This window comes from Empidonax traillii, unplaced genomic scaffold, assembly GCF_003031625.1.
Source record: "Empidonax traillii isolate 1590-97213 ecotype Southwest subspecies unplaced genomic scaffold, ASM303162v1 scaffold556:size416722, whole genome shotgun sequence".
NCBI lineage: Eukaryota > Metazoa > Chordata > Aves > Passeriformes > Tyrannidae > Empidonax > Empidonax traillii.
In genome coordinates this window covers 348,477-371,649 of record NW_020955749.1, presented here as the reverse complement: position 1 = coordinate 371,649, position 23,173 = coordinate 348,477, and the positions used below count along the sequence as shown (strand labels likewise).

Sequence of the window (23,173 nt, the reverse complement as noted above, 5' to 3'; positions counted from 1 at the left end):
TCATGTGGGGCTTTTGATCACTTCCCACTTCTCACCAATCCTATATCCAAAGACAGTCTACACCTTTTCTCCCATCACACTGGGAGCTACTACTGAGTTGCTTCTCTGTTCTGACCTTTCCAAAGTATTTCAGTCACTGCTTACTCCCTAAAACTCACCTTTTGTACGTACAGCCTCTATTCCCCCTCTTTGAGATAAGTAATTTATCAATACACCGTGGCACTGCAGTAAGACATTACTTGGCTGGATGGGCTCTCTACTGAGCAGTCCTGGCCACTCTAGGTGACTCTTCTTTTCATCATTATTCCTACACAGCCAGCGTTCACACTCGACAATTTCTTTGCAGAAATATGATGCTCGCTCTCAGATCTTGACCAGCAATAAGTCTTTCTGTGCAGACTTCGCTACAGTATTTCCCATTCCCTAACAGTTCTCCTTGGACAGCTGTACCTTTTCAATCCACCAGGGCTCATACCATTAAATATTTTGATGTTACACAATTACACCTTTTTTTTTTTTAAAGAAAAATCAGGCTGTTGTGTGATACTTTTTCAAATAACTGATAGAAGACTTTTGCATTTATGATGGCCCATATCCACCAACCTTGAGTTCTCATCAACAATAAATACTAAGCTTCAGGCCTGTTTTCATTAGTGTCTTCCACACTTACTACATCAGCATCTTCAGTTTACAACTGATTGTTTTTTTACCAGCAATTAAATTATTTTTTGTGACTTTTCCCAGGGCAGAAGTTAAGCTGACCTGCCTAGAGTTCCCTGAGGCTAGCTGCCCTTACTGAGAAGGAGTCTGTCAGTAGCACAGCCTGACCTTCTGGGGTTGTGCCAGAACCCACTTGTCACCTAATCCGAACCCTGGCAGAGATATTCATGACATCTTCCCAAGTTACCAATGGACAGGAAAGCACCTGAGATATCTTCATAAATCCTGAGTACCATCCTCCTGCTTTCTGTTTGTGCTGGTTTTGGCTGGGATAAAGTTAATTTTCTTCATGGTAGCTGGTGTGGGGCTCTGCTTTGGATTGGTGCTGGAAACACACAAATTTGTGGTGCTGATAACACAGGAATGTTTTACTTACTGCTGAGCAGTGCTTACACAGACTCAAGGCCTCTCACACCACCCCACCAGTGAATAGGCTGGGGATGCCCACACATTTGGGAGAGGACACAGTCAAGACAACTGCCCCCAGCCGACCAAAGGGATATCCCATACTGTATGGCATCATGCTCAGCATATAAAACTGGGTGGGGAGAAGAAGGAAGGGGAGAACATTCAGAGTGATGTCATTTGCCTTCCCTGGTCACTGTTAGGGGTGATGGAGCCCTGCTGTCCTGGGGATGGCTGAACACCTGCACATGGAGAACAGTGAATGAAGTCCTTGGTTTCCTTTGCTTGGGTGTGCAGCTTTTGCTTTACCTATTAAACAGCATTTATCTCAAGCCACAAGTTTTCTCACTTCTCTTCTGATTCTCTCCCCATCCCACTAGGGCAGAGTGAGCGAGCAGGTGCGTGGGATTTAGTTGCCAGGTGGGGTTAAACCACGACACTCATTCTTTGCCCTCACCAGCAGATGGAACAGCTACACTGAGTAGCCAGCATGGCCCAACACTAAGATTTGTCTCTCCCTAAGATTTCTAAAACATCTAAAACATACCCTTATTAGTCTTCCTAGTAAGTGGCTTCATATCCTCACTACTGTAGGGTTTGCCTGAGAATGTGCAGATGGGCAATGTAACAGGCGTCCAGGCATTTCTGAGGAAACAGGAAAAATCACACTCTCTTCCGTGACCTTCACACGCCTGTTCACAGGTATTTTCCTGACTATGCTAAGTCAGGAGCCAGTCCTGCTAGTGGTACTGTTGTTTCTGCCTGATTAGAATGGCAAAGGAAATATTTCTCTGGTTGGTGATACAAACCACACGTAACAATTCTAGGAAACCGGGTTGTCAAAAATAGATTTACTTTTTAAGAAGTAAACTATATGAATTAAAAATCCTCCTCATTTTATTCTCCAATTCAGGAAATGCCATGAGATGACACAAAGTATTTCATTTATTAATGCTTGGAAAGAGGAAAGCTGGTTCCATTTCAGACACCATCAGATAATACCTTTGCCAGAGGATGTTATTACAGTTTTAGGCTAAATATATAATATAAATAACCTGTCTTATGCTGTAGAAAAAAATCTCTGCTGGCTGGAAACAATTATTGTGAGATAATACATGGAAGTTTGCCAGCTGGGCTTGTTACATTTTCTAACTCTACATTTATAATTTACATTAGTGCACAGCACTATCTCCGAGCGCAGCCAAGGCTCTATTGCTCTATTTATGAACCTACGTTATGTATCAGTGATAAAATTATAAGGCTGAAGTAAACCATGCAGTGAAGTAATCTAAACCAAATCCTTAGAAGAGATTCATTTCCATTCAGGAAATACTCACCACCTCTAAGTGGACCACATTCAATATGAGTGAGTTATTATTCCAATTATTCGGCCAGCTTTACAACTTGCCAGTGGCTCAATGCCAGCATTTTACTTAACAGGCTAATAAAAATTTGATTATCAAAGCCACCAGGTCAGCCGCACACACAGCAGCAGTTGGGGGGCAGAGAGCGAGCTGCAGCAGCCATTGCCGCAGCAGCCACCTTGGTCAGACACGGGGCCAAGGAATTCTCTGTTATGTCACAGCCTGCACTCAGTAATACAATAAATCAAAGATACTCCCAAGAGCCATCCGGGCCAAAGAGCAGGTGGACATAAACTCCAGTTTTCCCTCCACCAGCAATCTGCAGAGAAAGGTTAAGTGTGGGAAAAAGTGTCCTGCTGAGCCTGCCCTGGGACAAGGGATGTACATGGGGAGAGCAGTCATCCCTCCTCTGCCCACCAGTGTTTAAAAGGGAATGCAGGGCAGAGATGGACAGGGAAGCAGAGGGAGCAAATGGCTTCCACAATTTTTTGCGTTCCTGGATCAGCAAGCTGTGATTGCACTGGAGGTGAAATCCTAAGAAAAACAGTGACAGAATCTCACAGGCAGATTGTAGGACCAGATTTCTACAGAGGAAATGGACCTTTACCATGTAACAGCTTGTCAGCAACCTTAGTATGCAATAGGATGTGCCTAAGGAGAAACTGAGGGGGTTGTTTTAATGTGACCTATATTTTCTTGGTCTGATCACAGAGAACTGAAAAAATCCCTTTGGGAACAAGTGTCTGGATGGAGATAAGGCTACAGTTGCAGTTCATGGTTGCTGTGTGATTTGCTACGGAAACGGTTAAACATGGGTCCATTCAAAATGTTGAAGTTAGCCCCTGGGAAACCTTCTCCTACTGAAATGAAAGTTGTGGAAACTATGTGCATGCCTGCTTTTAAATGGCTGAGTGAGACTGAAAGTTTTGCTTCCCTTTTCACTTTCATTCGCTTACTCCTTGTATGATACTTATTTTAGAGTGAAAAAAGGAACGGGAGCTCGCTTGGCTTTTTGAAGTCAGACCAAATGCTTTGTCTGTAGCAGATAGGACTTTGGGCTGGGGGACGGTTGTTGCAATGCTGGCTCTGTCAGCTGCTGTGCTCAGGCACAACTCATGCTGACTGCCAGGGTGCTGGCAGAAGTCTGGCACCCAGGAGGGCAGTGTTGGTCAGAGGGAAGATACTCTGATCTGTGCTCCCCATCCATCAGATGTATGCCAAAATACTGCAAAAGCGGGATTTGTACTAAATAGCTTTGGGTCCCCAATTCAAAGCTCATAAATTAGGATATTTGTCTGTCTTACTGGCAGATCATGGCAGGAAATCAGTTTTCACAAGCTCTTACAACAGCCTCAAAAACTGATTCACCTTCTGGAAGCTCCCATCTCTCCCAATTGACTGCAGAGGGAACCAAGGAAGATCACCCAGACTGTGAAGAACCCCAAACTGTGGGAGAAAACTCTGGGCTACACAAATGGCCGTGCAAACAGAACTGCTGTGATTCAGCCCTTGGGAAAACAACCAGAAAGGGAGAAAGTGGTGCATATGGTTTGGCAGAAAGCAAGAGGGAAAAGCAAAAGAAAAAGGGAAGCTAAAAGAGGACAAGGGGAAGAAATGGAAAGGAATGAACATGAGTGGTAGGAGGGAAAGCAATTGGCAAAAGGGAAATAATGGAGACTAAGGGGGGAAAACTGTCTGAGAGATCAAGCAGAGGACAAGTGAGAAGCCAGAGCATCACTTGGAGAAGCCCTCATTCCCATGCTCTGGCAGAGGACCAGCAGCTGCCTGCGGCTGCCAGAGTCACTGATTCAGCCACCCCCGGGGCCTGGAGGGAGCCTTGCATGAAGGGCACTGCAGTTTGCTCTGCCAGGGCCACTCCTGCAACGGCCCCTTCTGCCATTCCTGGTAACAGCAGAAATGTAGCACTTGGTCGTCAGCAGCTAGAGAATGAAATTGTCTTTTCCTCATGACAAATGTACAGCACTGTTCAGCAGACACAGGGCAGGATTTGTGGTGTATGGTACCAGCAGGACGAATTTTTTCAGTTTTCTGGTTTCAATTCTCTTTTAGATGTGAAATAGTTGGCAAATTATTCAGGGCTTTTTCCTTGCTCTGCTGCCAAAATTATCACAGCATGATCAAGGCAAGGTAAGCACAGAGAAGCCTCCAGACATACTCAGTTGGTGCTGGGAATCTCTGAAAACACTTTTGGTTTAATTGTTAAATGTCTTTCATACTTACCATGTACTTGGAAAGTTACACAAATAGGTAAGTTATACAAATCCATAGATTAAAGGTCACTTACTAGTTCATAACAGTAAATATACTGCTGACTGGCAAAGTTAAATAGAGTTAATAGAAAAGATTGTGGGAGACATTACCCACTGTAATTACTTTAATAGTGTCTATTATCTTCCATGGGGTTTTTACAAAATGCACACACACGTACTCATTGTGAAGGTACCAAATTAGAAACAAAACTCCAGCAGAACCAAGCCACAAGTTAACTATTTAAACCATTGGCAAAAGGACTGCCCTTGCAGCTGCATTATCGAGTACTGCAAAACGTAGTGAGACGCGTTTTTTTCTTTGAGAAACCTTTCTGATCGCTGCTTGATACCGTGCAGAAGCGTTCCTGAAGGGCGAGCCCGCTCATCTGGGATGCAAGCATGCAGGCTGCAGCCGCATGGCATTGCAGCCTAATGTGCCGCAGAGCTGCCACGAGAGAGGCCGAGGGAGGGAGAGAGGAAATTCTCACAATTGCCTGTTTCCCCGCGACACATTAAACGACTGAGTGATCACAGGCCACAACTGAATTACAGGAGTGAGTCACAGAGTTCAAAACAAGAGCATCCACTAATTGTTTCATGGAAGAGGCTCAGGGAAGTATGAAGGAGGATTTTGTAGGATATTCTTTTGCTAATTGTGAGCTTTGTAGTCTTTTGTAGCAAAGCCAGACGTTCTGATCTGAGAGTTTATTTTACGACTCATAGACCAGGGAGGGCTGCGTTCCAGGGCTGGGCATCCATCCCTCGTGGGCAGCTTTTACTGCTGTGAGCCTGGAATAGCTTTGAAGCTGTCTTCTGGAGCTCTCAGACACCAGCATATGGCAAATGGGAGGAGGGGATTAATGGCCTTATTCCCAGTCGGGCTGTCCTATCCACTCTGTGCAAATGTTTTGGTTGGTTTAAGATTTTTTCACCTACATTTCAGGTGTTCAAGGCAAGAAGATGATTCTGTAATTTTTATTTGACAAATATCTCTATCCCCAAGCCTCCAGACTTGGATAAGATGTCTCCATGATCAGCCACTGAGCCTTGCTCAGTGGGGCTGTAGAGCCACACACAAGATGGGGGAAAGCTCCAGGCTTCTGGTGGAGGTTTACTTTATCAGGGCTGGATCACCATCATGATCTTGGGAAATGAGTGGGAATGAATGGGGGTTCAGGAGGCATGTGAATCCAGGGCCCTGCTTGGCCACAGTCTGTATCCGCATCCTAAGTATGTAGTGGAGTGTCACAGAACGACAACTCATCAGTGCTCCTATGACACTGTTACACCCTGGTCATGGGCACTGAGGATGGTTATGAGAGAGAAGAAAGCAGTTGCAGGCCCAGAGGTTGCACAAACAACTGGGGACATGCTGCAGGTTAGAAAAAGGGGCGAATCATCATTCTGATGAGGTGGTCACTGAAGATGAAGATGGATTCCACAGTGCTTATTACCACAGGATTACGAGCAGACTGCAGTTTTACAGCTGTGGGACTGCCTTGTGGCTGTGCTTCCACCTACCACCTTCCTGACCCATCGCCCCCAGCAAGCTGCTGTGGTGGAGTCACACACAGCCCACTTGCTTTTATGTGCTGATTCCCTTGATCTCTTTGGCCTACATCTTGGACAATCCGTTTGTTACTCCTTCTGGGTAACTCAGCTTCTCCATAAATACTCTAGCCCCTGAGCTGTGTCATGTCCTTCTCCCACAGCTTCACTTCTACGTGTGCTCTAATTTATTGGCATCCAATTTCCAGAATCCAGGAATGCAGGAAACGGTCCAGGATCCAACCTGCCCTAGTGGTATAGAAACCTCTGCCAGATTTTCTTTTTCAGTGCACGCTAGGTTACTGTGTACTCATCTCTCTAGGTAATTTCAGATTCTTCGTCTCCAACTGCTGTCCAGCCGGTAACCCTGAGCTTTTCCTTCCTCCTGTTCTCTCTGTCCTTTGAGGCATGACATCTCCTCTCATTCTTGCCACCAACTTTCTGGTTTTATATACCTGTCTCAGACAGAAAAGGATCCCAGCCTACCTGCTGGACTGTTGTTTTCAGAGCTAAGGCTTATTCAGTGTCTCAGTAGGCTTCCTTGCAAATTAAAGCTAACCAAGGCTCAGTGACTCTTTCATCTGGAGTCATGTTCTGTTCAAATTTCAGTCTCAACCTGAAGATAACAATATCAACAGAGAAAGCAAATGAATCAAAATGGGATTTGCAGTTTGGTGGAGAAAAGACCTGTGAAGACAGATTTTCTTGGCAGAAGCTCAGCTGGTGGGATCAGAGGCAGGCAGGAAAGACTTTATGGAGACATAGTGATTTTTTCCCGTTGAGATGATATGGACACAAAAATTGTAACACCAAAGAGCTAAAGCCCCTTCCAACACAAACCGCTCTTATGATTCTGTGATGATCTCACCCTTTTTTTTTTCTGAATGAAAAAATTAAACAGTGGCTGCTTGTGGACCCATCCTCCTCTCAGGGCTCACTTGTGAAGAAAGGTCCCTGCTGTTGGGAGCAGCTGGGTTTCTTTGCATTTTTTTTGTATCTGAATTTTTATCTAAAAAATTAAGACAAACTTTTTTTCCATTACTAAAAAAGTGGAAAAATTAGAAGGCTGGGAAGGTGAACAAAAATTAGAAAATCTTGTCAAAAATTGGAAATTTTCCATGTTTTGAACTTGGATTTAATCCAAAATCCATTTGGAGTAAAAACTACTTGTGAAATTATTATCAGAAAAGTGAGAGTTAGCAAAGAGATCTGCCAGGATTCAGAAGGAGCACGAGTTAACAGAAAGCTATCACATTTGAGGACCATTTACTAGAATAGTAACATTTATGGTCTTATGTTTAAAACAACAGCTTGGTCTCAGATGCCTAAAAAAAATTGCATTACTGCCAAGTCATTAGCTTACAAAGCTCCAGGCCCTGTCTACACACAAGCCTGCCATCAGTTTAACTAAAATCACTATTTAATCCATTTAGAGCAATCAGCACAACCCCTTTTTTGGGTAACCAAATTAACTTAAATCAATACAAGCCTGTTGCAAACAGAGACAAACAATTTAAGGACATTGACATCAAAACCTGCATTAGCTCAGGCAGTGTGAGTTTTTGTGGCAAGGAAGGAGCTCAGGTTACACCAGGGAGATGCTGCAATGGTCCTTTTTGCACTGTAAAGCTGTGCCTGAAGCACATCCAGAGGCAGCTTCGTGATCTCAAGTGATCTCTCCTTTGTGTCGCTACATGCATGGTCCGTATTCCCACCGCTTCTCCACCGCTTCCATGTGCCCTGCTCGTTTAGGAGCTGAGCCGCCCTCACCCCGTCCTTTTCCCAGCCCTGAGCCCTGCGTGACAAACCCAACCATTCTCCTGGGGGAGCTTGATGTGAAAGGTGTAAGACACGGCTGGCTCCATCAGAAAGTGTTCAGCTTCTGACCCAGGAAACCTTGTTTAAACTCTCTTCTCCTCTGCTGTAATGCACGAGAGCCTAAGTACAGATACAGCCCTTTATGCCAATATCCTCCCTCCCCATGTTTGCAGCTGCCTGGGCAGGAAACCTCTCTTCTCAGGAGACCTCCTGCATCCTTCTCCTGGTAAGCAAGGAGGAAAACACCATCAGCAGCTGGCCCAGAGCACAGGCTGTTCCCCCCGGTGTGCAGGGTCCTGGTTGCCATGGCTGTGCTCAGCCCCTGCAGGGGCTGCCCGGTGCCCACCCATGGTGAGGCAGAGGGGCAAAGCTCCCACCAGGGCCACCTCCAGCCAAACACAGCATTCACCTGAAAGGAGTCTGGGCCCAAAATGGGCTCAGGGATTTCCTCAGCTCAGTTTGATTAGATAAATCAGTAAACTGCAGTGGCTCTCACACTTTCCAAGGGCTTGCCCAGCCCCCCTTGAGCCACTTTGACCCACGCAGCATCCATGGGTGAGGGGCTCCCCAGGTCTCCATCCACTGTGCAAGGCACCAACTTTCGCTCCTTGCTCTGAGCCAGGCTATGGCCAGCCACAGTTGTAGGTGTCTAATTCTTCACTTGGCAGAGAAGGTCAATGGTTGCTCCGTATCCACATTTTTTATGGCACACATAACTCTGTAGACCTCTATTAAACCCTCCCTATCCAATCCACTGGACTTCCATAGTTTCCTTTCAGAGAGAAACTATTCCCTACCTTTAGTCATCCTTTCTGCAGTTCTCAGTTCTGCCCTTTTCCAGTTCTGCTATACCCTTTTTGAGATAGGGGAACCGAGTCACACTCAAAAGCAGATGACCCAGGGATTCCTACAGTGACATTACATCATATTCTTGTCTTTATGCCTAGCCCTCATAATTCCTAACATGATTGGCTTTTTTGCTTACTGACAAGCATTGAGTTGATATTTTCTTGGAAAAAATCCCCAAAATTTTGAAGTGGGTACACAGGGGTTATTTTTCCCTATGTGTTATCGCTTCACATCCACCTGCATTCAGTCTGTTTCCCCATCCTGTCGCTCTGCATCTCTGTTTTTCTGCATTTATTCTGTATCTCTATTCTGCACTTATTTTAGTCAACTGTTTTCTTTACTGCAGTGGATATTTCACCATAAGCAAACCCACAAAATCAAACAAACCTTTCGGTCACCTCATTTTCTACATCTTTGTGTGTATGCTCCATGTGTGCGCCCAGGGTGACAGAGAGGGAAGTGCACAGGAAATAAGGCAAAAATACAAGCATGCACTCATATACCAGTTATTCCATTTTCTGGTGTTGCACCAGCAAACCCCTATGGTAACACCCTATTGCAAAATGTGACTCCCAAAAGCAAAGCAGATCAGCATCAGAAAAGAAGAAGGGCCACAGGCAGGCCAGGGAAGGGCTGCCAAGGTTTAGAGACAGCTTTGCAGCTGCCTACCTCTGTGCTTTCCTGTTGCCCGGAAGGAGCATCAAGTTCAGCTCTCAGAACTCCTGATGACCTCAGTGGGAGCTTTGAGCTTCGACCTGAGGGATGGAGTTGCTGAGTTTCAGCAGGTTAGAGATGCCACTAATTTCCCCATCAGAGCCAGGAATATCAAAATGGTTTTACTGAAGAAACCAGCTGGAATCTCACTTGAGTTTATCATAAAGACTGAGAGGACTCCTACCTTTATACACAGTGCATGTTGGGTCCTGTACATTCAGAGGTTCATACGAAATCTCAGTCTTTGTTAAGCTGTGGCAGAAAAAGACGGAAATCCCTCTGAAACCTGTGATCTTCCAGAGGCAAAGGAACTGCTCTAAAACAAACCAGCATCTCCTTCCTCCCGTGGCTGTAATCCAGAAAGCAGTTTACATTAATGAGGTATCTGGCCCCCAGCTAAGCTACAAAAAGCCAAAGATGCTCAGATACGACTGTGACAATGTAACATAAAACAGGGCTAATTTTGTATTGCAGAGTGCCTGGATAGCAGCAGGTGTCTACAGCCACATATCCAGACACACCAGCCTCACCCAATCGTTTCCAGGGTGCCAATCCACCACCCTGGAGCTGAGTACAGGATGGGCAGGAACTCTGGCTGTAAGAACAGGAGATCCATGCTCTTCTATGGCTTTCGGTCCCAAAGTGGGTCTGTGAAAGCTACCCTGTATAAAATGGACCTTAAATTATCCATGAATGACCTTCGGAAGAATAAAGAAGAATCTCCATGGTGACAGGGCCATCGTTTTTAAGTCTATTGATGCAGTTTTGTAAGTGATTGTTATAGGTGCCTTTCCACTTGGACAATCCAAGAAACAACTGTGGTTGTGTCTACAAAAAAGCCTACTGCTTTTTAAGGGCATCATCATCCCTGTGCTTTCCTGGTCTCTCCTGGCCCAGGCAGCACAGGGCAAGGGAGAGACAAGGGACCAGGACAACATAAGATATCAGGACACCTTTAGCATTAATAAACACCAACCGCAGCCCTGCTCTGTTCAGAGAGCGCAGCAAAGCCACTTCTTTTATCCTAAAGACACACAGTGGATTTGAAACCTCTTGTGCTTTCTTAGCTGAGGGCTTGCTGTGGCAACCGCAGTCAGGGCAGGGAAGCATGCAGGCACAATTCACATATGCAGAAGCATTTGATTTTATACCAGTTTAACAGCTAAATACAAGTTCAAATAAGAGCATTTGTGTAATTTACAAATCTGCAAAAACATGTCTAGTCAAAGTTTCTCATGGCTCTTTATTTATTTGTCTGCAAAACACCATATACAAATATGATGAGATATAAAATAAACATATGCTATTCCCTGGTATTCCCCAGATTTCCAGTAGTAGAACATGCCAAGTAGAAATTATTACTATCAGAGGCCTACCTAAATCTAAAAGTGAAGTTTATACCACACCACTAATTGTGTTTAGAATAACTTAAAGAGAAAACAACAAATAACTTGTAACTCAAACCCAAAAGCTTGAGCATTCCAAGAGCTGGACACTAGGTGGCAGAAATATTATACATTCTCTAATAATGAACAAACACCCTTTCAGTGTGAAGGCAGGCCCAGAGAAGTTATAGCACATATCTCAAATAAATTGAAAATTTATAGCTACCCTGTGTTTCCTGATCAGTCCCATAAGAGCACATGCCCTGTTAAGGTTGAGTTAAAACCTCTTATATTCTTTACAACAGGCATTACCAGTAAGTCACAAACCCAGGCCTGTTGCCACAAATGCCCATGGCTTCCCTTTCCCCATACAGCACATTTTTAAAGTAACCTGGGCTTACCCAGGTAAGCCCTACCCCATTTAAGAGATGATAATTTTTTTTATAGTGAGGGAAGGGTCTCAAATGAGCCCAAGTGATTTAGTTGCAGGTTGATAGCTCAAATTAAAAAATAAGGATCTACATTATTTGCTAAGTATCGCTTTGCTCCTGTAAAGCAGCATTTCTCCAGCAGCCCATCAACCATGTGCCACCTCAGGCAGAGCTTAACTGAAAAGGTTGGAAAAAAGGCTTGGGAAGGAGGCAAAGGAAGCAGGTGTCAGCACACGTCCTGCCCACACCTTGCCCTCTTTCTGCCCTGCCAGAAAAGATACATAAAATAATTAACAAATATAAAATAGCCAGCATTAGAACTTGATGAAGGCCACCAGGAGGTTCCGCGTCTGTGTTCCTGACACCATCCCCTGCTCACTGGGCATGTGTAAATGCACACATGTGGCAGGTCACAGACCTGCACATGCGAGTGACCTCAGCATTTTGGTGGTGCAGCTTCTGGCCTTGGCTGACTCTGGGGAGCAGCAGCTGAGGCTCACAGCAGTGAGAGCTGAGCTGGAGATTATAGGGCCACATCCAGTTCCTGACTCCTGACTGATCTGCTGTATGGCCTGACACATCTTACTCATCTTCCCTTGCTGCCTGTCACCTTTCCCTGTAGGTGTGGGGTGCAAAGTAAAACATACCTTCCAACAGTACTTGCTGCAAGGAGAGAAACAACACCTGCTCCCTCCTAAAACGAGACCCCTGGCAATTAACAATATTCCTGTGACATCCGAATTCACAGAATGGATTATTCAAGCACATCTGCCCCTCTGGTTCCTGTCCCCAAGCATGAAAAAGTTCATTTTAACAAAAATCTACACTATTTCCAGATCAGTTTTTTCAGCTTCTGTTGCTGGGGCCATCCGAGGAGAGGACCTTGAGGAAGAATTAAATGGAACTAGTAAGGCCCGTCTACGTTAAAAGGGTCTACGTTGCAAGCCTGCAGGAAATCTTAGGGCTGCAGGAGAAGTTCTCAAAACCTAGATGATGTCCCACAAAACCTGCACTGCACCAGTAGCCAAAAAACAGTTTACAATGAGCTCAAGAAGTCATCTGACCTGTGTTGTGCCAGTAGAGCAGCAGAGCACACACAACAGCGCCTTTCTTTGGGAGGAATGAACATCTGCATGACATGAAAACACCATTAGGGAAAAGAAAAAAAAAAAAAAAGAGGATGAAGCCACATGTCACTGGTCTGCAAAATCCAACAGTGGAGGCTCAGAATTCAGCCCCCCCGGGTGGCCAAAGGGACACCAGAGCCAGCCTGTCCAGCCTGTGGGAGGAGCTGAGAAAGGAACCATCACATCACTTTTGGCCAGTGTTCAGGGAGGCACCGACTGGCTCCAGAAGAAGCCATCAGCAAGTCTCTTCTTCTACATTCTGCAAATAGGCCCTTCAAAGGGATGATGGGTGAGGTAAAAAGAGGTAGAGTTGGTGGGAAATCATACTCCTCAAAGACAACCTTCCTCAGAACTGGAGAAGAAACTTCTTTCGTGTTTGTAGGTAATTTTCCTTGGCTTGTGATGACTGCAAACCTCAGAGCAACTACGGTTTGCTCACCTGCAAAAGCAACATGAGGTCTTCCCACCCATCCATGACACACGGCACCATGGCTTCCATAGGACATATCCACCAGGCCTTATCCAAATGCAGGAATACCAGACCTCTTCCCCTCAGAGCCAGAGCACTATTTCCAAATTTGAAGGTGCAAGTAGACAAACCTACCTAAGAAACTGACCGATTCCTCTTCCTGCACGGAGATGTTTTACCCCAGGATTCCAGCTAAACACTGAAAGGACTGAACTATGGGATGGACATGGGCAATGGCTCAAAAGAACGGTACAACCTAAGAAAGGATAAGTAAAGAAAGGGAAGAAGCAGAGAGGGGGTTGAAGCAGCAGCGACAGCGAAATGGACCCGTAAACAGCACACAAGGGGAAAACTGTGGTCACCGTAAGCATTCCTTTATGTTAAAAACTGTATCTAACCATGTTTCTAACAACTGCAGATGATAGTAATTTACACATGAAGGTTTGTGGCTACCAATATGGGAGGGAAGGGAATGTGGATGGGAAGTTGGGTTGTATGGGAACTGAGAGCTTGTTGTTGATTTGTGACAGCATGGCTGGAAGCCTGAAAAACCTGCTCAGTCCGGGACCTGCAGGTTCTCAGCTGCTCAGGAAATCAAGTTCCCCTTATTTATCGCCCAAGGCTAGATCAATGCTTTGGGGACCTTGTGGTAATTTTAAATTCAGTTCCTATGGTCAACTCCAAGTCTCTTTTATAGCTGAGTCACCTGGTTTCAAACTGTTGTTCCAACTTCTTGCAGGGCTGTCTTCCTGTCCCACGTCCTCCCCAGTCCCACCCTAATTGCATGTGCACCCGCTGTCCTGTGGCTCAGCCTGCTCTTCCTCCATGCTGTCCCACTTCTTGCCACTCTTCCCCCCTTTGTCTCTACCTCACTTCCTTCCATTTTGCCTCTCCACTGGCCTTCGCCCTTCCCAACTAACCCTTTACTGTCGCACTTCAGACTTTCTGAAGTTTTGACAAGTTTGTTTTCCACAATGGGAAGTGGTAAACCAACCTACTCCTACATATCCTCTTCCCCCTGTAAAAATCCTGTGACTTTATCTCCCCCACCTTCTACCATCTTCCTTTTCTTTCCCTGGGCTACCTTTTTCCCTACTCTTAAACTGCAAACTCTTTGACGACAGTGCCAGAATCCGGTCTGGATTCCATAAGGCACCTAATATGCCAAATATTATAAAATATACTTTTTCTTTTTTTCTTTTTTTTTTTGTTTAATTTTGATTTCCAGTAAACTCACTGAAAATCCAAGTAAGCAGGACTTTAAGTAGGCCGACATACATGTCTTGTCAACAGGAAATTTCTCTTGCATAACTTCTCTGGCAGTTCTGGAAAGCTAAATGCGGGTGGGTTTATTTTCCTCACTGCAACTCAACAGGAAAAAAATAGTGAACCCATGAAGAAAAATCATTTCTGAGAAAGGAGATTCCAGAAAGGCAGATGATTTTTAGCACGCAGAGCTGCCCTCGTGAAACATCTGCTATGACGTAGTCCTGTTCTGGCTGTAGACCAAACGTATCAATAGCTCCATAGAGTAATGGGATAAGAAATGGGAAAACTGCCATTGCTTGTTTAGCAGCTTGTTTTGCTGATAAATGTCTGTCACTTTTCAAATAGCTACAGTGCAATTGTTTTTGGGGGAAAATATTTCCTTGAGAAGGAGGTTTACAGGCCATTAGCTACTTCCCATCTGTGCTGGTGTTTTAATACACTGCACATACACTTTGCTCCCTATTAGAAATTATTCACAGCTTTTGACTACGGGCAGGCAGCCTGAAGTTTAGAAATTATGTCTGTCATTAATTAGATTCCTCTTGCCCTACTGAAAATTTAAATCTCACAATCATTAGAACCAGTATGTATTTTTTGAAAGAGCATCTACTTTTAAGGATTGCAAGGGAAAAAAGCGCACTCTTTTTAGGCATCTGTAGTTTTAAAATAATGAATGACTGTACAAAAGCAGGAGCTGACTAAAGCGGTGGCCACTGTGTGCTCATTCCATGGCTAGAGGCAGAATGTCACTAAGCCAAGTACCGCTATGTGCTGGAATTCATCTCATCCCTTTTCAAACTGTGCCATGAACATATTTTAATTCCACCTGATAGCTGCTAGGACAGACAAGAGACAGACTTCTGTTTAATATCCCTGATACCTCTAATAATATCTGGTTTCGCTTCACACACTTACGCTCAACAAGCAATTACTTGCAATGAATTTAGCTGTGCCAAAAGACACAGAACTATACTCTTAGCTGCATCAACTGAAGTAGAGGTATACATTTCAGGGGAGAGGACACCCCAAAACTATTCCTACTCCTATTAGCAAGTATCCTTCTCCTTTCTTTCCTCTCCTTGCATCAGAGGGGGAAAAAAAAAAACTGGGAAAAAACCAAGGACAAATGTAAAAATGTGGGTACTGCTGCAGATTTGTTCCAAGAGATATACTTTTTTTGTCATCTGAATCCTTTGCTTTGAATTTTTTTAATTCAAGAGGATCACATGAAGTTTTTATCCTAACTAGTTTTTAGACTTCACAGAATAAAGTTAAGGGAAAAAGAATTAAGCAGATTCAGGATTAGAAAGTACCCACTGAAGTATGAATATAGAAGTGGAGTGAGACTTCCAGGTCAAGTCCTGCACAGCAGGAAACTCACACTTTTTAAATTGTGAGGAAACTCACAATTTACCACTTGGACAGACAGGCAAATGGACTAACATAGACGCAGTGACTACTTTTCAGAATTTATTGTAAAAAATAGTATTAAGCAATAGGAAAAAAGCCACTCCTTGTTCAACCCATCACATATTGCTTTACATGGAAACAATGGAAAAATGTGACAGAAATGTATTTACCCATTCCTAACCATATATCAGATGATTCCAGCTATTCAGGACATGCTCATGGGAAAAAATATTGGCAGTATCACAGCATATGGAAGTGGAAATAAAAAGCATGCAGTATTTTCAATTGCAGTTGGGAGGCCTATTTCCTGGAGTCTAAAGATCATGTTTTATCTGTTTTCCTTTAGCATAATGTACATTATCAGACTTTCATAACTTCAGACAGCAGCATAAAGCCCTGATTTTTTGCCAACAGTGACATACCCACCTCAAAGATAAATGTGGAAGCCAGAATGTCTGCCGTACTTCTGTTTGCAATTTCCTTTCCATAGGAACACGCGCATGATATAGTTCCTGCTAACATATATTTAAAGCTTGGCTAGCCCTTTTTCACTTACGCCAGTTCAACCCCACTGGAGGTCCTCAGGGCAGCACAATGGAGAGCAGACTTCCAACGCTGCATTGCATTCGTTCTGGCCAAAACCAGCTTGTCCTAACACCACATTGCATAATTTGGATGACAACTTCTTTTGTCTACAAACAGAAATATGTCAGATTCCGCATTAAACTGTACTACAAGAAATGTAAAACAATACATTCCACTTTTTTTTTTTTTTTGTGGATCTTCTAGCTCATTTCAAAACTGCAAAGTACCAGTGTTAACTTGAACAGAGCTCAGTTGAAACAGAGCCCCCAAATAACCAGTGCATAGCAGTATTTATCTGGTGCAATTAGCTTCATTATCAATTGGCAAAAAGTTGACTTAGCCTCAGTTTCATACTTTAAAGCACTAATCAGAGAAAACTTAAGTTACATGGCACTGTTAAGACCACCTGAGTTTCAAGTCAAGGGATGATTTACACACAGGTGCATTGTTCTAGGTATGACATGGCTACAAAACACAAATACTCAGAAAAGGGGTCAGCAAAAACCTATGGATAATGCTAAATAAGAGTACATAACCATTTTTTTCCACTGCTGTACTTGCTGAAAACTTGTACTAACAACAGCAACAACAGTTTGAGGTGACTCACACAACTGACAGTCACTGGAGTAAAGTGCAGTGGAAATTTTGGTCACTCTGAAAGAAGATACAATGGAGCAATACAGGAAATTCCGTACCAAGAGGCCAAAGTCAAACATTTGTTCTCTTGCACATCATAAAAAATATTTTTGGTTACAAATTACCACTGCAGACAGTCTTCTTATAGATTAAACTAAAAATGTCTCCACCTAAAAAACTTTGAGAAGGGTCAAAACCCCACAAACCATAACTAAAAAGCATTTTCTAAGTCCTTTTTCCCTTCTGAGTTGTCCTTATTTTAAGGAAGACCCTCATCTTGGTCAATCAGTTCCGTTTTGCTGGAGAATACATCAGCCAGCATGTGCTTTGGGATTTCAGATCCCCGTACTTTTAATGTGTAACAGGCATTCTCTACTTTTGCCAGACTCTGTTTCAAAGTATACAGCTTCTTAGATACTTCGTAAGGTCCGGTGTTGCCAATGTAAGTAAAACCATCATAGATCTGACGCAAGAACTGGCTCAGTTCAAAAGGTGTGTCTATGTCACCGTTCCCAACGCTGCTGATGCACAGACGCATCAGCTCTCCCGTCAGATCAGCCACTCCCAGAAGGTAATCGACAGGTGTTACCTTCAGGCTCCAGGTATGTTGTTGTTTGCCATGGGAATTGGAGGTCTGGGGACAGAACAAAAGAAAGTCCAGTACATAGAACTATGAAAAAGCAGTCTGTAATGGTTCAAATACACACTAACTTATCTAACGTAACCGGAAATTAAAAATATTCCGGAAAATTAAATTGCATGGCACTTCCACGTGCTCTGACTTCAAGCAGACCAGAACGTAAGAAAGCATCAATTTTTACTTTAATGTGATTTTCATTCTAGCAAGCATGATAAACATACCTTACTTTACCATCTCTATTTGCAAACACATTTATCACATCTCTGTAGCAACATTTATTTGCAGTTGATTGGGTTTTTTTTCATCTGACAGATCTCAGCCTGATAATTTTTTTTCCTAAATGGTCTGTCCAAAGCTACCAAAGCAATCAAAAAGAGTCTGCATTATAAAAAATAATCTTCTAATTTTGTAATAGTATCTTGAATTTCAAAATATACTTCCTAAAAGAAGCTGATAGCTACAGTATTCTCAGATGTTTTCTATCAACTGAACTAATTAAAATAGCTAAAAAAAAAACATGAAGAAAACTTATCACAAACTTATGAGTTTGCTCCTTTATCCAAGTTTCCAATACTTTTTTATTGCCAAAATATTGGTTACATGGGAGACAATGAAGGTTTCTTTCTGTTCACTTATTTCCATAACACGCCACATACCCAAATTCAGATCTGATCAGAGGCGTGGATGCTGGGGTTAACAACTTTGCAGTTTGTTAAAATTAAGTGTGCTGCAGGGAGAATGCCTCCGGTAAAAACAAATTAATTTAAGCTACAAATCTGGTTTCTTTGCAAATATCTTACCAAGAGAATAAAGAAGGAATGAGAAGTGCTTTACAGCAGACTCTTCAACTGAAACAGACTCAGGAACTCTTCTAAAGCAGCATTACAGGACACTGCACATCAACTGCACATCCACTTCTGAATTTGCTACCAAATCACCCATTTTCCCCTGTCGGCAATCAAACTGCACCCAGTTTACTGTGGTTGGTGAGAGGAGTTTGTCATTGACCCATTCGGGGCAGGGTAGGAGTACAGGCAAGTCAATCAACAACAGATAAGGTATTAGGGCTAAGGTATGATGGGACACCAGCTAGTCCTCTGAGAGTAATCAACTCCAGGAAAGTTACAAAGGACCAAGCTAAGACCTATGCAGAACATTTTAACAGAAGGTGAATACAGTGTCTCCTGTGACTACTTCAGTACCAGCAGTAAGATTTCATCCAGGCAGTTCATCCTGCCTTGGCTTTGTTTATCTCCCCCAACTCCTGCAACATCACTATATGCCAGCAGGTCTTACAGGCTGTCCCAGGCAGTAAAAATCCCTCCTCTACAATTGTTTGCTAGTACTTCACTGTCCTGGATCTTTTGCCCTATCAGAAAGAGCTCAGTTTGCTCTGAATAAAAAGGATGTGAAATTTATAAACTTGTATCCCATGGATTTAGTTTATTACTTTATCAGAATAAAAAGCATTTTGAACAAGTGACTCAAAGCCCACATGTATATCTAATCCCATTCCACTTACTGGCCTTATTTAATCAGATGCCAAAAATGTGACTAAGCCTTCTCATTGCATTTCCATCCCAGAAAGTTGTTTGTCACTTGAGAAAAGAAAAACTTTTACCGTGTTTGTTGTTTCTTCTCTGTCTTCTGCTGTAAATATTAGTTGTTTGTTGATCTCTTCAACACTAATCAAAGATCGTGTCTTGATAAAATACTGAAACGAGACTGCCTCAACATATTCTTGAAGTCCTGCAAAAACAGCAGAATTGATTCAAACTTTCAGCAATGATCTATCCTCATGATTATTTATTTTTTAAGAAGTCTTTTAAGTGAGACTGTTTGAAGGTTACTAGCAAAAAGTGAAAAATAACATAATCCAGAAATAACATTGAAGCATAATCTAACATAGAACACTTCTGAAATATGGAAGTCAGTCCAAGCACACAGCAGATAAACATGTTCCAGCTTTTACTCCAACTGCATTTTTCATTCAGAACTTCCTGTAATTTCAGTGTAAAGCATCATGGTGCTCTCAGAAACATACTGAACAGCAGCTCCCCATAGTGTACCCCAGGGGTTCACACGCAGACCAACACTGTTTAACATCTGCAACCATGACATAGACAGTGGGATCAAGTGCACCCTCTGAAAATTTGCAGGTGACACCAAGGTGAGCAGTGTGGTTGATGCACCTGAGGGGTGGGATGTCATCCAGAGGGACCTGGACAAGCTCGACAAGTGGGCCCATGGGAATCTCATGAGGTTTAACAAGAGCCAGTGTAAGGTGCTGCACCTGGGTCAGAGCAATCCCTCGTGTCAATACAGGCTGTGGGATGAAGAGATGAAGAGCAGCCCTGATGAGAAGGACTTGGGGGTGCTGGCGGATGAGAGGCTTGACATGAGCCAGCGATGTGCACTGGCAGCCCAGAAGGCCAATTGTGTTCTGGGCTGCATCAAAAGCACCACGGACAGCAGGTCAAGGGAGGTGATTCTGTCCCTCTTACTCTACTCTGGTGTGACACCACTTGGAGTGCTGCTTCCAGCTCTGGGGTCCCCAGCATAAGAAAGACCTGGATCTGTTGGAGCAGGTGTAGAGAAGGATCACCAAGGTGATCTAAGGGCTGCAGCACCTCTCCTATGGGGAAAGGCTGAGGGTTGTTCAGCCTGGAGAAGCAAAGGGTCCAGGAGACATGATAGAGACTTTCCATTAAATAAAGGGGGCTTATAAGAAAGATGGGGACAGACTTTTTATCAGGGCCTATTGTGATAGGACAAGGGGTGATGGTTTTAAACTAAAAGAGAGTAGATTTACACTGGATAAAAGGAGGACATTTTTTATGATGAGGGTAGCGAAGCACTGGAACAGGTTGCCCAGAGAGGTGGTCAATGCCCCATCCCTGGAAGCATTCAAGGTCAGGCTGGAGGGGGTTCTAAGTTGACCTACTTGAAGATGTCCCTGCTCATTGCAAGGGGTTTGGACTAGATAACATTTAAAGGTCCCTTCCAACCCAAACTCTTGTATGATAATGGAGCTTTTAAAATACAGCATTTGTATATGGAGAGTATTGATTACACTTTCACGAGTTCACAAAGAGACATGGCAAAGAAAAAGACAAAAAGCAAAAACAATAAAAAAGTTTTCCTTGTTTCATCTTATTAGCAACAGAAATGAAATTCCCACTTCTCTATTTTGTGGGAATCAGTAAACAGGCTCCTTAAAATATGCAGATTTGGTGAAATTCATGTTTAATTCATCTGTTATAAACCACTCCAGAACAAAACAAAAAAAATCAAACAGACAGGATTGTGATGTCCAATAAGAGGACCGACAGGTGACCCTGCTTTGATGGGGGTTGGACTAGGTGATTTTTGTAGGTCCCTTCGAACCCTAACTGTTCTGTGATTCTATGAATATACTGAATAACTGCTCTGTCCAAATAACTTACACTGTAAAACCAAGACATGCAGGGGCACAAAAGGAGTTAATATGTTGGCAAGGAAATAAAATATGGGATAACAAATGTAGTTTGTACCAGACTTGTATGCCTTCTGCAGCTATCTGCCACAATTACCTCTTCCTACCTACTTAGCAGATGGTGACTTTCTGTATGCATTACAGAAGAGTTTGAATATCCAGACAAGGAGATTTCACAGGTTGTCACTTTTTCCTTATGTGCAGAAAGCAGACCTAGGGAAAGCATGTGAGAAAAGTTCATAAGCAGAAAGCTTAAGTTGGCACTGTTGGTGGAAAAAAAAAGCAGAACAAATAGCTGGAGCAAATAGCCACGGCAGTACTAAGCTATAAAAAGTTTTGAAGACAAAGTCAATGTATGTGTATATCTGGCCCACGGACGGAGAAAGCTCCAAAGGAGGATGTCACAGGAATGAACTGTAACATGACAGAGGTTCTAGCAGAGCTATTCTGAGCCATTTTAAGGGGATGACTTCACTTCAAGAGAAGCAAAGAGGTATCATGCTGCAAGAGCACCGGGATTAGACAATAGTTTTGTCAGTGCTTAAAGCGAGAAAATGAGGACATACCCAAGGTACCAGAAGTAGAATCCTGGTTCCATTAGAGTAATTTTAGTATCCTCAACTGACCTTTACAGTGTCAAGACATCAGACTATGGAAGAAGCAAATTTAGACTTCAGCTGGATCAAAGAAAAAGTCTAAATCAAAAAGAAGAGAACATAGATTTGAATAAAAGATGAGGGTGGAAATACCCTGAAAAACTAGAGTTAACCTTTAGGTGTAGAAGGCTTTCCATATTACAATCACAAAAGCACAATAAGTGGCCTGCATTTTTTTCCTTTTAAATATGTATCTGAGTGGAAATAACTCAGAATGGCAATTCAGCCTGCATTCTTTATCCAGCAGTGGGAAAAGCAGAATAAACGTGCAGCAACCAAAATCACACTCAACACTGCTGTTCACAAACCAGAATACAAACAGGGAGATGCAAGGCCAATTAAATACCGTAATTTAATCAACTGAATTCAGGTAAAGCATTCTGGGCACAAGCAATAGAAGAATACTAGATAAAAGCCACTCAGGATCTTGTAAGATAAATAACTTCAGAAGCTATAGATAGATTTCATCACTCACTCTTTCCCTGACTTGCCCTCTGATGTAACACAACGAGTAATCCATTACGAAATTTTGGCCTCTTCTGTGGATAAGCTGTAAGCTACCAGATACATCAGCACTCAGTATTACAATATCTGTGAGAATCTCTCTCTGCTTTCCGTGGAGAAGACTATCACATATGAAGAATCAATTTGGCATTTCCCACAGCTCTCAGAGAGACCAAATCAGCTCTCAAACTTTCTGGTAAACAGTTTTCTCCCACTTTCAGTTCACTCCTCCACACAGAGAGAAGTTTCGTCCTTTTCCATTATAAGTGTTTGGCTCCTCTGTTCATTTATCATTACTTATTTTTTTTTATATGGGCATTTTTATATGTATGTATACATATTTTTTCCTCCTCCTGTCATCCCACCATAGCTGACATGTCCTCTACTCCTTCCTTTTGTTTAACAACACCATGTGAGTGTTGCACACAGTGCGGTTTGCCATTTACTGTCACCTTTTCACAATTAGGGAATTAGCTCCTACTATTTACAAGTAAGTCTTACAAAACCTCATTTAAGGTTACCATTACAAATGGTAACAAATCCTGGTCACAATTACTTTGTAAAAAATATTAATATTTGATGATTTTTTTTTTAAGTTCTTCTTCCAGAAGTAGCTACAGTATGACATTTCAATGACCCAAGACCTTGAAATAAGGTATTTCCATGTGCAGGTAGAAGGATGTTTAAACATGTTATGTTTTAGCTTAATGGTAGGACATCCGTTATTTTCAGCAAGTAATTCCCAAGGTGAAAAACTCCGTCCCATTTCACTACACCATCCAACAATACCTTTCCCCTTACGCTCTTATTTTGGATTTATTCCAAAATTGGCTTATTTATGGATTGAGCTGCCAGTAATGGAATATTTTGTAAAACTGCCTTTTATGGACCAAAAATC

General features: G+C 42.9%; 1 protein-coding gene across 2 annotated transcripts in view; it reads right to left on the bottom strand.

Moving 5' to 3' along the window:
• Nucleotides 1-15,826: 15,826 nt before the first annotated feature.
• TSNAX (translin associated factor X) overlaps nt 15,827-23,173 on the bottom strand; it is a 52,860-nt gene continuing 45,513 nt past the window's right edge. For both annotated transcript variants that reach the window (XM_027897721.1, XM_027897720.1), the window contains exons 5-6: nt 19,262-19,389; nt 15,827-17,634 (exon numbers count right to left, since the gene is read on the bottom strand). In XM_027897721.1, the coding sequence (XP_027753522.1) occupies nt 17,260-17,634; nt 19,262-19,389 (503 nt within the window). In that variant the 3' untranslated portion in view covers nt 15,827-17,259. The remainder of the gene's footprint in view (nt 17,635-19,261; nt 19,390-23,173) is intronic.